Source organism: Peromyscus leucopus, chromosome 11 (assembly GCF_004664715.2).
Source record: "Peromyscus leucopus breed LL Stock chromosome 11, UCI_PerLeu_2.1, whole genome shotgun sequence".
NCBI classification, from domain to species: domain Eukaryota; kingdom Metazoa; phylum Chordata; class Mammalia; order Rodentia; family Cricetidae; genus Peromyscus; species Peromyscus leucopus.
This window is the reverse complement of record NC_051072.1, coordinates 24,112,497-24,129,481: the sequence shown is the minus strand read 5'-3', so window position 1 is coordinate 24,129,481 and position 16,985 is coordinate 24,112,497. Positions and strand designations below refer to the sequence as shown.

The 16,985-nt window shown below is 42.3% G+C and overlaps 1 protein-coding gene across 1 annotated transcript in view; it reads right to left on the bottom strand.

Annotated features, from left to right (window-relative positions):
• Positions 1-16,985, bottom strand: part of Slc1a3 (solute carrier family 1 member 3) — a 79,438-nt gene that overhangs the window by 40,457 nt on the left and 21,996 nt on the right. Inside the window, 1 exon segment of the mRNA XM_028875610.2 lies at positions 16,163-16,300. Within this exon segment, the coding sequence (XP_028731443.1) occupies positions 16,163-16,300 (138 nt within the window).

Sequence of the window (16,985 nt, the reverse complement as noted above, 5' to 3'; positions counted from 1 at the left end):
GCTCTGGTTCCTTAAAGATCACTTAGTAGCTCCCATTTTGATTGTACTAGGGATTCTTCTGGGGGTGTTTTCTCAAATGAACATAATGGAATGACCTGTAATCTACACATGCATTACAGCCAGGCTTCCATGTCTATGGATGTCATACCTGTGGAGTCAACCAACCACACACGGAAAATATTTGGGGAGCACTTTCATTTGTCCTGAGCATGAACATGTGCAAACTTTTTTTTTAAAAAAAAATCTCTGGGCCTTAACAGTGCTTAGATAGAAAGTCCATCACGGGTATTATAGTAACCTATAAGGGGAAGGGATTATGTAGGTTACACACAAACGCTACACCATCTTACGATAGACTGGAGTACACACACAGTTTGAAATTTAAGGGGGACCCTGTTACCAGCTAAAGTGAATACTGACTTTGTAAGGCAGGGTAGAAAAATAGAAAAGTTGATAAGGAATGAGAAGGGAGGGCGCCTCACTCTAGAGTCTGGTTGAAGGCTCTTGGTAGCTCAGAATCAAGAATTCTAACACAGTTCATGGCATATACTTAAGGCCTTTCTCCCTTTCAGCTATTAACCTACACTTTTCTAGTAATCATATAAGAATCACCACACACACACACACACACACACACACACACACACACACACAGAAAGACATGTCATCTGGGTGTGGTGGCCCATGCCTTTAATCCTAACACTTAGAAGGCAGAGGCAGGTGGATCTCTTGAGTTCGAGGCCAGCCTGGTCTACAGAGTGAGTTCCAGGACAGCTATAGTTACACAGAGAAACCCTGACTTGAAAAAACGACAAAAAATGGAGTTGGAGAGATGGCTCAGGGGTTATGAGCACTGGCTGCTCTTCCAGAAGTCCTGAGTTCAATTCCAAGTACCCACAAGGTGGCTCACAACCATCTATAATGAGATCTGGTGCCCTCTCTGGTATCCCTGAAGATAGGTCCCTCCTATACATTAAATAAATAAATATTAAAAAGAAAGAAAAACAACAATAACAAAAAGACATGTCCCTAGCCCTTCATGCAATCCTGTGGCTCCTGATTTTACCTTATCAGATTATTATCCCATTCAAGGCATCTCTAGAGCCATCCTATAATCCTACTCATCAGAAAAAGAGAGAAACTGAACTGGATGAATTTCTCAGTGGTTAAGAGCACTTGTTCTTGCAAAGGACCTGGGTTTGGTTTCCAGCACCCACACCATGGATCGCAACTATCCATAACTCCAGTTTCAGGGGATCTGACACCCTCTTCTCGCTTCTGGGGTCACCAGGCATGTACATGGTGTCCCTACAGCCAATCAAAATGCAGAGTTGTGGAGCCAGTCCCCATGGGCACATCTGCAAAGCAACTCTCAAACCAAAGGCTAGGGATCATTTTGTAAGAGGGGTGGAAAAACTGTCAGGGCCAGAAGGTCAGGGCGTGTGCTGTGAGACTCTGTCTGCTGGTAACGTCAGAAGCTACACTGTAAATCCTCACCAACAGGACTGCCCAAACATGACCTGGTCAAGGCCAACAACCAAAACCATGTTAAAATGGATAGGAGAAAGTCTACAGAAGGCCTCAACCCTACACAAAGAACTGCAGGCAACCCTGGAATGCTGACAGCAGGAAAAACAGTCTTCCCTCAGGGAAGAGCACACCAATTGATGATCTAATGCCAATGGTCAACCCTGAAAACATATAAACAACATTATGCAGACTGAGCAGGTTGTATTTACGTATTTAGGAAAAACAAACAATGAAAAAAGAGGTCACAAGCCGGGCGGTGGCGGCGCACGCCTTTAATCCCAGCACTCGGAGCAGAGCCAGGCGGATCTCTGTGAGTTCGAGGCCAGCCTGGGCTACCAAGTGAGTTCCAGGAAAGGCGCAAAGCTACACAGAGAAACCCTGTCTCGAAAAACCAAAAAAAAAAAAAAAAAAAAAAAAAATAAAAGAGGTCACGAATTTGAAAGAGCAAGGAGGAGTGTATGAGAGGGTTTGGAGGGAGGAAAGGGAGAAATGATGCAATTATGCTTTAACCCCAAAAATAAAATATATAATTAAAAAAGGAGGAAGGTACCTGATGGTGACATCTGGCCTCCACAGGCACACAGGTGCTCATGCATGAGCACACACATGTGTATTTGCACCCATACCTGGACACACACAATTTTGGGGGTCATCCTTCTAAGATGCACTGCATAGATTTGGGTTTGAAGTCTTATTTATGCTTTCAAAAGAGAAAGATACTAGAAGAACACTAGTAGAGGATCCTTTCTGGAAGACACTTAAAATGGAGACCTACAGAAGACAAGTGGCGTACTTTCTGAATTGAAAACAATAGGCTTTGAGTTGTAACTCATCAGAAACAGAATTATAAAGAATATTAATCCAATCTACTTTCAAAGACCCAAACAGAACTTGTAGCAGCAGCAGCAGCAGCAGCAGCAGCATTCTGTAAGTTGAGCTGTACCAGGGGACGAGGTAGCCTGTAAAATCCACTTCATACCAATGAGATTTGTGTCAACATTCTGGTCTTAGTATCCACATTCCTTAGTGGGAACTCCTGCAAAATCCAGTAGGTTTTACACTGAAGTTTGTGCCTTTCCCTACACCTTCTCTGACCCCCAACCACCTCCTTCTGCTGAAGAATGTCTTAACTAGGGGACAGCTAGCTGACTACTGCCCCCAGCATTTCTTATTCTGGATAACTCAAGTATTTGAATGGTTCATCTCAGAAAGTATAACCAGACAGGGGGAAAGCTATCTAACTCAAAGTAGCAACTGATGAGCTTTGAAAGCTTTTTCCAAAAACTGAAAACTAAACAAGACCCAGAAACATCAGTAACAAAATTAACTGAGTAGGTTAAATTGATAGGCTAGTACTAAACACTTAGAATGCTTGTGGGGTTTTGCTCAGCCACAAAAAAATAAAATTGCCAAGTATGATGGTGTACGCCTTTACTCCCAGGACTTGGGAGGCAGAAGCAAGTTGATGTCTCTGAGTATTGAGGCCAGCCTTATCCACATAGTGACTTCCAGGCCAGCTGGGACTACATAGTGAGACCGTGTCATTAAGAAAGAAAGAAAGAAAGAAAGAAAAAAGAAAGAGAGAAAGAGAAAGAAAGAAAGAAAGGAAGGAAGGAAGGAAGGAAGGAAGGAAGGAAGGAAGGAAGGAAGGAAGGAAGGAAGGAAAAAGGGGGAAAAGAAATGAAGAAGAATTAAATTATATTGTTTGTTGGAAAGCAGATGTAACTGGATGAAGATCATCATATTGAGTGAAACAAGCCAGACTCAGAAAGACAAACACCATTTCCCCCCTTCTTTGTGGATCCTAGATAACCTACAGCTACATAACACACACACACACATCTGCACACATAGTAATTGCTATGTAATCTGTATATTTGGTTTTTTTTTTTTTTTTTCAAGACAGGGTTTTTCTGTGCAGTCCTGGTTGTCCTGAAACTCGCTCTGTAGACCAGGCTGGCCTCGAACTCACAGAGATCTGCCTGCCCCTGCCTCCTGAGTGCTGGGATTAAAGGTGTGCGCCACCACTGTGTATTTGATTTTTTTAAAGTACAATTTTAACATAGAAAGAAATGATTAGAGTTCAAAAATAGGAGGACAATATGACTAAAAATGGATAGTAAATCTAAACAGACATCCCTCCGATGAAGATCTAAAAAGGCCCATACAGATGTGTGTATGTATACATATGACATGGGGGTAAAGCAAGACTGTGGGGATCAATGCAAATAGCTAGCAGGGAGTAAGGGAAGGGTGGGGAGGTATGGTCAGAGATGCAATATATTTGTATGAAAATGTGTTTATGAAACCCATCACCATGTACAATAAATATATGCCAATGAAATTTATATTTAAATTATATCAGCCTTACGTTTTTTATTTTTGAAATTAAAATATAATTACACCATTTCCTCCCTCTAACCCCTCCCATGTGCTTCCTTGTTTTCTATCAAATTCATGGCCTCTTTTTCTTTACTTGTTTTACACACACCACACACACACACACACACACACACGCACGCACGTGCACACATGCACACACGCACGCACACATGCACAAATATTTCTAGATAAATAAACACAAACTGCTCAGTCTGTATCATGTTACTTGTAAATGTATGATTTCAGGGTTGACTTGGCAATAAATAACCAGTTAGGGGGCTTTTCCCTAGGGAAGGCTGTTTTTCCTTTTCTCAGCATTCCTTAGTTGCCCACAGTTGTCTGGGGTTGGGGCTTTTAAGTTTTAATTGTATAAAGTCATCTAACACAATTATCCACCTCAGCCTTCTTAAAGCACATAGCTCAGTAGAGGCAAATGCATTCAAACTGCTGCATTATGTGCATCATTTTCTAATGTTATGCAGACTGCATATTTCTAAGTTAATGCATACTGTATTCATTCTCTTGCATAAAAATATGCAATTGACAAATTCAGCATCTATACTTCAAAGGAGTTCAGTCAAGTGTACATGTACCAAGACCGCTGTGCCACAAGTGTCTAGGTTTTAGCTAAAACACAAGACACATGAAAGCAACAGTTTCCCTGTGCATCATTAGAGGAACAGAATGTAGTTTAAATCACGTATCGCCGTATTAGACAAAGGCATCAGTAGTTACTTTTCTAAAGGAAGGGATACGTTTTATTTCAAAAGCACTTATTAGTTTAGAACTACCAGCTTTTGCTAGTGTTTTCTTCTTTGTATTATGTTTTGTATTCAGTATTTATGAGTGTTTACATACAGCACTAACTAAAGGACCCTTCTCGAGAATAATCACGATCATCTTATGACAAATTATGCACATAGCAACTGCTGTCATTATTTTGTGTATGGAGGGTTTTTTTAAAGTATAATTTTAGCGTAGAAAGAGCAACTGAAATTCAGTACTAAACAGAAAGTATCTGAAGAGCCATCCCTCCAAGTTAATGGACAATAGCACATGAAAAGATATTCAATATCACCATCTGAAAAATCCAAATTAAAACACAAGAAGGTAGTGTTTTGTACTGGCTTTGACAAAAATATATGTCAACAAAATGACAGTTTCTAACAAGTATTGGCAAGAAAGTGGCAAATACAGAACTTTCCTACTGCTGGTGGATAAAATAGTGCAGCCATTTAAAAAAAAATTCACTGAATTTTTTAAAGGCAAAAGAAAACTACTATAAAGTCTAGTAATTCTATTTGTACATACCCCAAAGAAATGATAAGATATGCCTATAAATGTTAGTAGCATCTTTCTTTATAATAGTTAAAAGCAAAACAACACAAAACGAAAATGAGGATGATTCAAATGTCCACTGATGAATTGAAAAATAAATGTGGAAAAAAGTCAATGGAATATCAATCAGCTATAAAAAGGAACAAAATATTGATGTGTGAAAAAAAATCACAAATTAACCTTGAAAACATGCTACCGTGAAAGAATGAGTCACAAAGGAACATGTACTGCAGAGTGTTCTCTTTCCATGAGATCTCTAGAATGTTGTGTGATACGTAGATGTGTGAAGAATGAACACTGACTGCGTGTCTAGCACTGAGGCGAATGGAGGGATTTGGAGATGATGGCTAAATAATATGGTTTCTTTCTGAAGTGATGCAAATTCTTCTAAAATTGATTGTGATTATGACTATGCAAGTTGGTGAATATGGTAAAGGCCATTGTATTGTAGACTTTCACTTGTATGTATAAATAAACTGTACGCATGTGACTCATTCTCAACAAACCTATTAAAGTATGTGCAATCAAAATAAGTAAGTCTACCAATAACAAGCAATAATTTTTAGAGAGCTCATAGAAATGAAGTAATCTGTTTTTCAACTGTGAAGTTAGTTTCTGTCATTTAATGAATAGGGCCAGGCCACAGAGGTGACAACTCTGGCCACAAAGTATGTTCTAATAATAGAAAGTATGACATACCTTGATGCAATCATATCTGTTTCAGAAGTTCTCACTGGATGGACACAGCACTTCCCAAGAAACTGATCTCATTTGCTGAAGTTAGATGTTTGTTTAATGGTAGATTATATAGTGACTGCAAGACATGCCCTACAGAACACCTGTGGGCTATAAGCTACATGCAAATGCTTTCTGGTAAAATAATATAATGATGCCCTGTGCCCATTTCAGGAGAAAAATAATGGATTCAAGGTAATAGATCAAATTGTCTCAAGCTTAAAGAGTTTTTTTTTTCAACCATAAGATTTTCTTCATCCCTTCTATCCTATTTTTTTTGAATAATAACAGAAAGGGACTTGACAGCTCCAAAGCAATGCACATAAATGATGTTGGAAAATTTGAAATTGACAATATACTTAGATTTAATAGCTTTACATTCATGGAAATACAGCTTTGTTACTATACCTCATAGGAGTTACATGTTCCCATGGTAAATAGTTCTTCATATAGAACTTAATACATAAACATTTTTAATTGTTTTCACAACAATGTTATGAAATTTTATTTTGCTTAGGTATTACTACTTTAAATTCTGGCTTCTGGGGGTCCAAGTCAAAGGAATGAATATGATGAATATGATAAGTCAAGTATTTGGTCCCAAGACAAGGCTCAAATTCTATTCTCAAGTGAAAAGAAGCCAAGTTATAAATATAATATAGAAGTGGCTGATGCTTTCATTTTCATAAATACTTAGTGTGTGGTGTAGGATTGCTGCCACTAAGGATTTATTTTTTATACTGATCCCTATATTTCAATTTTGGAAATTTCTGCAATATAGTTTGAGAAAGTTAGCTTTAAGATAATGACAGACCAGCTCTTAGCACACCCTTAAAACAAAGTGTTCAAGCTAGGCAGTGGTGGCGCACGCCTTTAATCCCAGCACTTGGGAGGCAGAGATAGGAGGATCTCTGTGAGTTCGAGGCCAGCCTAGGCTACAGAGTGAGATCCAGGACAGGCTCTAAAGCTACAAGCAAGTGAGAACAACTTCATGCACGGTCTGAAGGCTAAGTTGGATCTTGGAGGAGCCCAAGAGACTCAGTAGGGCTGTGGAAGAAGTCATGCCAAGAGACAGAACACACGAGGAGGAAGGATGGAGTGCTGAGGGCTAACACATTGAGAGAGGAAACCCTCAGGGAAGCTGCGGGCCACAAAGCTGGCACAGCGGCTCATGAGGTCTGTCAAAGGTCTTGTTTGCCTTGCCAAGAACTAACTCTTTCTTTAGGCAATGCAAAGGATAGATGAGGCAAAGACACAGCACTCTCCCGAGGCCTCTGTGAGGAGACAGATGGTGTTGTAGTAACCATGAAAAAGAAACAAACCCATGCCTTTAGGAACTAGGAACTCTGCTGGGAGCAGAGGTAGGGGAAAGCCAGGATGGCTTCCTGGAAGAGGGAGCAGCTGACCTAATAAGAGCTGTTTGTCACTAAACGGCAACACTGGGGGCCCTAGCACTAGAAACCAGAGGATAATTCTAGAGAAATTGTAACATGGTAATTCTCAACCCTGAGTCCACAGTAGAACCACCTTGAGAACTGTTAAGAAAACATCCATCTCCAGGCCCCATTTTAAACAAGTTAATTGAAGAACTCTTATGGGAAGAGAGATTTGGGGCCCAAGTGCTACCTCCAAATGGTCTGATGAATCTGAATGGGACAGTAATTCTTCTCAGATTGCGAGCTCTGGACATCAGGAGGGCCTAAAGCAGTTCTGATAGTTACTTTAAATCAACAACTTGGTTTAACCTAGAGTCATCTGGTAAGAGAGCCCCCATCAAGGACTGTGTACAACGGGTTGACTTGTGGACATGCATATAGGGAATTGTCTTGATTGCCACAAATGATAGAGGAAGACCTGCCCTAAATGTGGGTGGTCTCCTTGACGGCTGCCCAATAAAAGGACACAGAAGAAGAGTCATTTGATTTTTGCTTGCTTGGCCTTCACGCTTGTGGTCCAGTCCATCCACTCCATTCCTGACACTTCTGATTCCTTTGCTAGTATCAGAATCAGCTTCATCATGCTTTCAAATGGACTGAAGACCACTGGTTCTCCGGGAATGTTCCAGATTGGGACTACTGAAACACCCAAATTTATGCACTGACCAACTGCTGGGTTCTTGACCTTTCAAGTATGAGATAGCCATTGTTGGACTACTTGGACCCTGTTGTATAAGCCAACCTAATAAACCTGTTTTAATACATATTCACTCTAGCGGTGTTTCTGCTAGAGAATCCACACTGACACAATGATGTCTCATTTTAGGATCATCCTGCCCCCTTTAGCTACCTGCTGTACTCAAGCACAGACCTCTATGACAGGATTCATCCTGATCTTACTGTTACGGTATCAAGAGCACAAGGTCTTCTCTTCCCAAGGCACCCAGAGACCTGTGTGGACTGCAGGTCTTGAGGAGACCACCACGTAGATAACGAAGGTGAGAAACATCTGGTTTTTCTTAGAGGCAAACGGGAGGCTTTTACATTTTCGACAATGTTTTCTAAACCCGAAATGACCTGAACCACCGGCTGACTTGAAGTTACTGAAATTCACAGATGAGAATTTCTAACTAACACAGCATCCCACCCTGAACCTTGAGCCTGTGACCTCGAGGTTTTCAAATGAAGAACTGTTTCACTTTCAGCATAAAAATCTTTCCACAACATCCATTTCTGTGGGACTGACTGTTCTGTTGTAGCTGGGTCACATCACTGTCCTACCCTGTCACCGGGGCAGGGTCAGTCCTGGGTACATGCCTGGGTGTGGGAGGTGGTCGGGATGGTGGATGACTTGGGGAGCAGGCCCATTAGAAGCACAGGGACACCTTTCGGGGGTTCAGATACCCAAGAGACACCAAGTGAGCACTGACCTCTCTACTCTCCACATGGCACAATTAGGGCCAACAGGCAGCACTTGAAGAAAGTGAGCCACAGCTGGCAGCCAGGTGTAGCTGGACAGCACCTTCTGAGGTGCTGGGGGGCGGGGGAAGTGCCTCTCCGAGCAAGACAATACAACATTGCCTCTACTTCCTTTTTAGCTCAAGGGCTCCCATCTCCTACCTCCCCTATGAAAGGGACAGTTTCTGTCACTGAAACCCCATCAGGCACCCACCCCTCTCCCTGACTTTCTGCGAAGCCACATTTCCCATGGTGACTTTTGCTGGGACTCCAAACTCCTGTTTTTCAGGACTCACAGGGTCCCACCTCCAGCTCACATTGCATTTAATAGTGAATGACTCAGGTAACCAACCAAACAAGAAAGACCCTTTCCCTGCTCAGAATTATTTGCTCATGTGGAAATCTGAATGCTGGTGAGGAAAGAGAGAGATGGTAGAACTATGATTCTTCCACAACGTCCCCCACTAGGGTTATTCTATCTGTCACTGTTATCCTCCATACCCCAACTGTGGATTTATCTCCACAAACCAGACTAATAACTCTTGGATGACAGGGACCTTCATTTAAGAATCCTTAGGCCCTGGTAATAATAGTTGGCACATATGAAGCTTCAGTAACTGCTTATTGAGTGAAATAGTCATATCGGAAAAATAACCATTTCTGTGACAACCAGATTTCAATGGCTTTGTTCATACCTTACCTCTACCCAAGCTCACGGGCATAAACATTGCTCTTATTTCCTTTATACCTGATATAAAAAGTCAGGAGGTTGACTTGCCCTTTGGACGGGCTTCTCTCACTATATCCTAGGACTTCCTTTTTCAGGTAGGCATTACTCAGCCTTTTTTCCCACATTTGTGAACACTAGACGACATAGGAACAGCCCGCAGGCTTCAAATGAGGCGCCTTGATGGCCGACTCCTTCCAGGTCTCCGTAAATTGGGTTTGGCTGTTAAGGTAGATGCTGAGTTTGCCCAAAGCTCGGTGACCTAAAGCTCTGCTCCTAGAAGCGGTGTTCAGTTCCCAGTGAAATCGAGGGTGCGCTACACGGACTGAGTCTTTCAGGAAAGACTGAGAAGTTACATAACCAACGATAATATTTAAAATTACGCAGCTGTGATCAAGGAAATGGAATCTCACGCTGCAGGGCAGAAACCAATCGCCCCCAGTGGTGAGAGAGGAATTCTCTTTGGCTCCACGCTGTTTCCGGATTAACTTTGCGGGTTCTTTAATTTACTTTAATAGGAAAGTGGTCACTGCAAGGATCGTAGACAAAGGAGGCTTGTGGAAGCAGAAGACTTAATGACAAGCCCACCCACTCAAGTTCTCTGTCCTTACTGTTGAGTTTTCATGTGTGCAAGGAGAGGACAGCTCTTGCCGTTCTTACTGTCAACAGCTACCAGGAGTTCCCATCCAGGGGCCAGACTGAACCCTCCCACACATTACAGGCAAGTAGGTATTTTGTTTTCCTGTGCTGAAGCCTACAGCACACATTCCATCATGTTACTGAAAATGAGAGCGAGACCTAAAGACACTCCTCTCTCTAGAGAGCTGCCTTTTATTCTAACTCATAGACGTGAGTAGCCTGCCTCGAGTTCTTGTCCGTGAGTGCCCAGAGTATTCAAATTGGCCTTAGATGCACATTGGACGCTTGGCAACTAACAGTTCAAAATATTAAATTTCCCTCAGCTGACCCCTGCTCTCCTTTTTGCAAGCACTTAGCTTATGTTTCGAAAGCCCAAGAACGACGACGAGTGGTCGAGCTCACGCTCTGGTTTTGATCACTTGTGTCAAATGACAAAACGTTAGTTTGCTTTGGTTGTGACTTTTATTTTCCTGAAGCTGAAGGAAGTGTCCCACTCTGAGGTCCATTTCCTGATTTCATTTTCGCTGTGTCCTCAGTCAGAAGAATCCTCTGCTGGCGATTCGAGCTTGTCGGCTTCAAATGTTGTCAGCTCTCCCCTCCCACAGGATTCATTCACTGGTGTATGTATTTGAAAGGAAAATGTCTAAGTAATATTGGATCACAAGAGAGCCTGTCACGTGGAGAGGAAATTATGTTTTCCTGGTTCTTTAATTTTTTTTTTTTTTTTTGCTTTTTTTTGTTTTGGGTACAAAAAGAACCCTTAGTTTTACAAGGGCAAATGAGTTCCAAGGATCTCCTGTTCCTGGAAATGTCTGGGCAGAAGCTGGACAGTCATTTGGAAAAGAAACTGTAGGCATGGGTGAACAACACCAGTACTTCCCAACCAGGGGTAAATATAGGGTTCTGGAGGAAGAGAGACTTTCCTCATTTGTATGAAATCACATAGAAAGTGAGCAATTACCTTTCTGCTCTTTGGGTTAGAGGAAAGAGAAAGCCCCCAGGGCTAAGGTATACTTAACATCTTGTAGACATTTGCTAATTATTTCTCTTTTCCTTCTTAAAATATGATAGTGAGGGTCTTGGGCCCTCAGAGTCTATGTCAGGCAGTGGTATCACTTCAGAGTGTTGTAACACAATAATTCATTACCTCCGTCCCAAGGCAACGGACAGGAGATTTCCATTGCTAGCAGTGATTTGAAGCTGTGTAAAAACCATGTTAACTTGAAGAAATGTTTATGGGGAAATGTGGATGACATCTATGCTGGTAAACTCTGGAGAAGTTGACATCAGGTGGGAGATGCCACAGCGGTAGAAAATCTGGTTTGGAATCAAGTTCTCAAAAGTGAGCCAGCCCAGCAGTGGTGGCGCACGCCTTTAATCCCAGCACTCAGGAGGCAGAGGCAGGCAGATCTCTGTGAGTTCAAGGCCAACCTGGTCTACAGGGTGAGTTCCAGGACAGCCACAGCTGTTACATAAAGAAACCCTATCTCAGAAAAAATAAAATAAAATAAAATATAAAGCAAGAGGAAGGTGAGGGTGGATATGATCTAAATACGTTGTATACATACATAAAATTACCAAAAAGTTAAAAACAAAAACAAAAAACCCCACCAAAACCAAACTGCCTTTCTTTTTGGGCACACAGAGAAGCAGTGAACTTGGAACAGGAATTTGCTCACGTGTGTTGTGACTGTATGAGGTGAGGAATTTGGGGAGCCTCTCTCTTCCTACCCAATGCACATCTACTTGGGGACTTTGCCTTTGTATTCAGGTACCTCCGATGCCTAGCCTGGTGTCTGACACAGACTACAGAATGAATGAATGGAAGTCCCAAGATGAATTTCATCTATGTTGTGATCTAACCTCCGCTATGCCCCCAACATAGGCTTCAAACTGCTGTTTTTCATAATTGTGCCTAACGTTCCCTCTATCACCTCTTTCACTTACAGTTTGCTCCACTCCGAAGAGACTGTCTGCCAACCGCTTTTCCCTTCCTTCCAAAAAACTGGGGTTGACAGTAAAGCTTTCCCGTGTGGTGAGTGATTGCAGGAAAATGCACACTTAGAATGAAAACACAAGAAAGCACCAATTCTTGAAAAAAAAAATTCAGCTATGTTCACTCAGTATAACCAGACATGGCATCTAATTATTATCCTGTGCATTAAATCAGGCCGAGCCAGCCAAACCAACTCATATTTCTGGCATGAAATAGCTAGTTTGGCTGCTTATCCTGACCAAATCAATAGAGATTGGTGCCAAATCCTTGTTTTATTGTGTGATATGTTGGCACAGGCATATTCTTCTTGTTCAAGAAAAGAAAAGAAAAAAAAAAAAGGTACTTGAGTACAAATGTAGCCATTGGGCTTCCTCCCAGCTTCTCCCTGGAGCTTCTGGAATGCTAATACAGACCAGGGATGTTTGGGAAGACTGGATTTCAACTCAGGACAAGAATGTGGCTTATGAAGAGTTAATGCCTCAGCTCACAAACACTAGTGTTTCAAATACGAAAATCTGTTGTAGATCTCTTTAGGTTAGTCTGGGAACATAGCTTAGTGGTAGCTAGAGTGCTAGGTAAACTAGCTTTGTTTACTAGCACCACCATAAACACACACACACAAACAAATACAAATGTAAGAAACAAAATAAAATGTGACTTTGGTGGCTCTAACCGTTATGGTGTATTCTCTAGAATCTTCCAAAACTAAATGCAATAATGACTTTTAATCAACTTCATTCCCATCTGCACAGACCCCCAAGGCTTTTGAATGTAAAAACACAAAGGCCATGCAGCATTTTCTCACAGGAAAGTCTCTTGTATGGCAGTGTGAGCTCTGATTTCTTACTATGATGCTCATGTTCGATACAGACAGAACAGCAATGATACAAAATGACCATATTCAGAAGACGTAGAGGAGAACCTTCCCATTTGCTGCTCCTTTAACAGCCAAGAACGTGGTGTTTAGCAGCTTATTCCCCACGGAGTAAGCTCTGTTTAGTTTAGGATTACCCTCGCGTGAGTCAGGTAACACCAGCAAAAGCCTGATGGAGGTTTGCAAATAGTGGGGCATTTCTCAGGCAGTAGCCCTGATACGCAAACAAGGGTTTTGATATTAGTAGGGTTGACTGAATCAGTTGATGTACTTGGCTTGGCCACATTGTCCTGTTTTGTGAACTGTACCAAAACTGAAGGCTTTGAGAAGGTCCCCTAAAACTTTGTAGAATTAAATTCTCTTCAAAACATGGTCATATTTTGCTCGTGTGGACACAGAGCAGCAACTGGCTGGAGTCGATTACTTATTATCTTATAATATCTTATATTTTTCAGGTCTCAACAGCCTGCTCGCCCGACTTGTGTCCACATTATTCTGCAATGCAGTCACTCTCTATTTAATCGTCTCTCTTAGCCCTGCTCTCTCTCCTGGTGAAGAAAATATTTCTCTGTATCCATGACTATCAAAGTAGGAAAACAAAATGTAGCCTGAAAGGGCATCTTCATAGGTACACGTCACCCACTTGATGACTTCGAGCTTTTGAGATTGCTTTTTCATTCTTGAATAATGGAGCCTCACTTTGTTGCCTCCCAGGGCAACATCCTTCCCCAGGAACGGCTCCCAGCAAAGCCCAGGGGATCCTCAGGGGGTCTGTGTAATTTGCAAACATTTCCTCCCTACATTCCCACTTTTAGAATGTTTTGTATCTAAAACCACCAAGGGACGTCTCATTGAATCAATCATTCATTTTAATTGATTGCAAGTATCTAGATTACTGTGTAGCTCAGGGATTACGCCTTGGAAAAGAACTCTGTAAAAACATCTTTGACTGAACTCTGCCCAGGCCCTTTCCTTGACCCAGTCCTGGAGAAGAGATAAAACTCTTAATGATCCCATGTGATAGCACTCTCAACTTGCACGTAGGTTATGAGTTCATTTTATATTGACTCCTTTCAACTTGACGTTCTGTTGTTGTTGTTGTTGTTTTTTAACAGTCATATTATAAGGGCTGCTAATTTCCCCAATGTTTGACCAAATTTTTCTTTTGAAGCGCTGAAAGGGATTAGATCAGAGTAATTTTTTTTTTTTTTGCTGAAAAATTATTCAACCAAAGCTCTTGTTCCTTTAATAAAGTTGATTATTAAGTATTTAAAACACCAGGGAATTCCACTTCACGGGAGAGGGCGACTGTTTCTAGGGGAAGCAATGTTTTTTCTAACTGTGTTGTAAAAGAGTTTCTGTGTCTCAAAAAAAAAAGGACAATTGTGAGAAAGTGAAAACATGGGTTCCACTCTAGAAGAGACAGTAGAAAGGAATCCAGACGCATCAGAGTGTGTCCAGAGGAACAGCAGTTTCTCAGCCTAGAAAGTCAGCTGCTAGGGATGACGCAGAGGGATTCACTGTTTCACTCAATAAAATGTTGGAGATGGCTCCGACCTCTAAGCCATTTCTACAAAGATTTCTTTTTTTGAGAAAAATGGTTAGTCCATGAACATGTGCCCCAGGCCAACATTTAATACAGCTTCTGTGATAAGAACTGTAGGTGCCGTCATTACCCCTAGTCTGCAACTGACCGGTCCAGTTTCATAAACAGGGCCCCTAAAGGTGACAAGACTGGTTTGTGGGCCGTTTATCCTCCGCTCTGAGCTTGGGTACATGCAACTACTTGTTTGAGGCCCCGGACAAGTGGTAGCCAGCATAGATCTGTAAGACACCGAGGAGTGATCGGACATAGTTTCTGTGCATGTAATGGCCAGCCCTCTAAGGCATGTAGTAGTCAGAATGCTGCCCCGTGACCTTTGAGTTGCTCTACGAAGTTCTTGTTACACAGAAAGCTTGAAAGAGTCTAACTGTCTTTGAACACTCTTGGGAGGCCGGGAGAGGGGCAGCTCCCACTGAGGTAAACTGGCCTGTCCAAGAAGGACAGTGACCACAGGTAGAAAAAGAAGCCAGGGTCAGTAAGTAGTACCTGGGGTCTGGAGCTTTAGCTACAAACCCAGACACCATCCTGCTGGGGCAGTGTTTACGGAAGCTCTTTCTCCAAGTCAGAGATGTGCTGTGGGGAAAGAGAAGAGTGGGCGGGAAAGAATGTACAGCAACATTTTTTTTTTCTCTCTGCACCTTCTTGCCCCATCTACGTTTGTTGAGCACACGGCTAAATGACTTCAACCTGAGCCCGTGTAGACGGAAGCTGCAATCTCACGGTCACAGTAGAGAGACCCTATCCTGTGAAGCTTCCACCGCTTGAAAATCCAAGTGTCCCTGGACAGGGTAGCCCACGGGGGGCGCCTCCCACCCCCTCCCCATTCTCCCACCAGCATAAAAGGCAATGGGGGTGGGCGGGGGAAACCGGAGAAGGAAATGACATCATGCGGGTACACCAGGAAGAGACAAGTGTTGGTGGCGGCAGAGTTGGCGGGTGTGTGGTGGGCATTACCTCTTGATGAGGCTTCCAGGAAGGTTCCCGCTCATGTCCTGGTGGCTCTGAGAACAAGCATTCTTGCATCAATAGCTAATAGGCTGTCCAACCAGATGTTATCTGGGTGGGATAAGAGGGCGAGAAAACAGGACCTGTTGTACGCTGTTGTCAACTACATCACTGTGGTCAGAGAAGGCGGGTTGTGTGGTGTTTAGCAGGGTACCTCGTTCATGGGGAGGCAGACCAGACTACGTGGCTGTTTAAATCCATTTCCTCTTGTGATTGGTAAAAATACGAGAGTCATAATCATTCATGCATTACTAAAGCCCTCCTTCCCATCACTTCGAAGGGATTTTTTTTTTTTTATTTATTTTTCTAGAATAGAGCATGCATTCAGCAGAAACCTAAAGCGTTGACTTTTCTAAGCATTCCTTTGCAGTAAGCACACTTAAAAAACAAACAAACAAAAAACCCCGCACAGCAAAAACTGTCCGTGACGAATGAGTACCTGTGACGAGGCTGGAGATGATGAGGGGTAAGACCAACATCTGCAACATCCGCATGAGAAGCTCCCCAGGAAATGAGAAGTATTTGACTTCCCTGTAGCTCATTTTATATGGTCGGAGGGCAAAGCCAAGGATTGTACCTGAAGTGGGGGGGAGAAAAAGACAGAGAAAGGAAAATTGAGTTTTCAAACTAAGGCAACAATCTCTGAAAATGAGCAACTATCTGGCTGGTGGTTACTTAAGTCTGACATGAGTCATTTACTTTAGGTAGCCAATATTTATACAGTGTTGGGAGCGAGGGATGGATCTGTCTTAGCAGTCATTACGTGGAAGTCCTTTAAGTGGCACTCACAGAAAAAGCGATTCTGAGCTGAGCAAATGAAAACTGCTTTTTGTCTAACTCAAAGGCAGTGGAACCCGTTTTGACACAGACCCCGTTTGGACAAGCCTCGGTGTCGGAATGAAGACTAGAGTATAATCAGGAGACCAATCACACAGTCCCCAGCAAGGTGATATGGAAAGGAAAGGCCTCCAGAGAAAGCTGCCGACGAACAGATGGTACAGCTGCGAGTACAACCACTCATAAAAAACAATTCAACTTTCCAATTGCAAAAAGCCCTGGCGCTCCCATTGTTAATCTGTCCCACCATCTCCCTGTCTGTACACACCATGTTTTCCCTCTCACTCACTCGCTACATGGTCTTGACATTGCCTTGGCAACCCTGTCGTACAGACTTGCTATTTGTTGGCAAGAGAAGACTTCAAAATGAGAAAGAAAAAAAAAAAAAAAAAAAAAAAAACTTTTCAAAGATTTCCTGTTGAAAA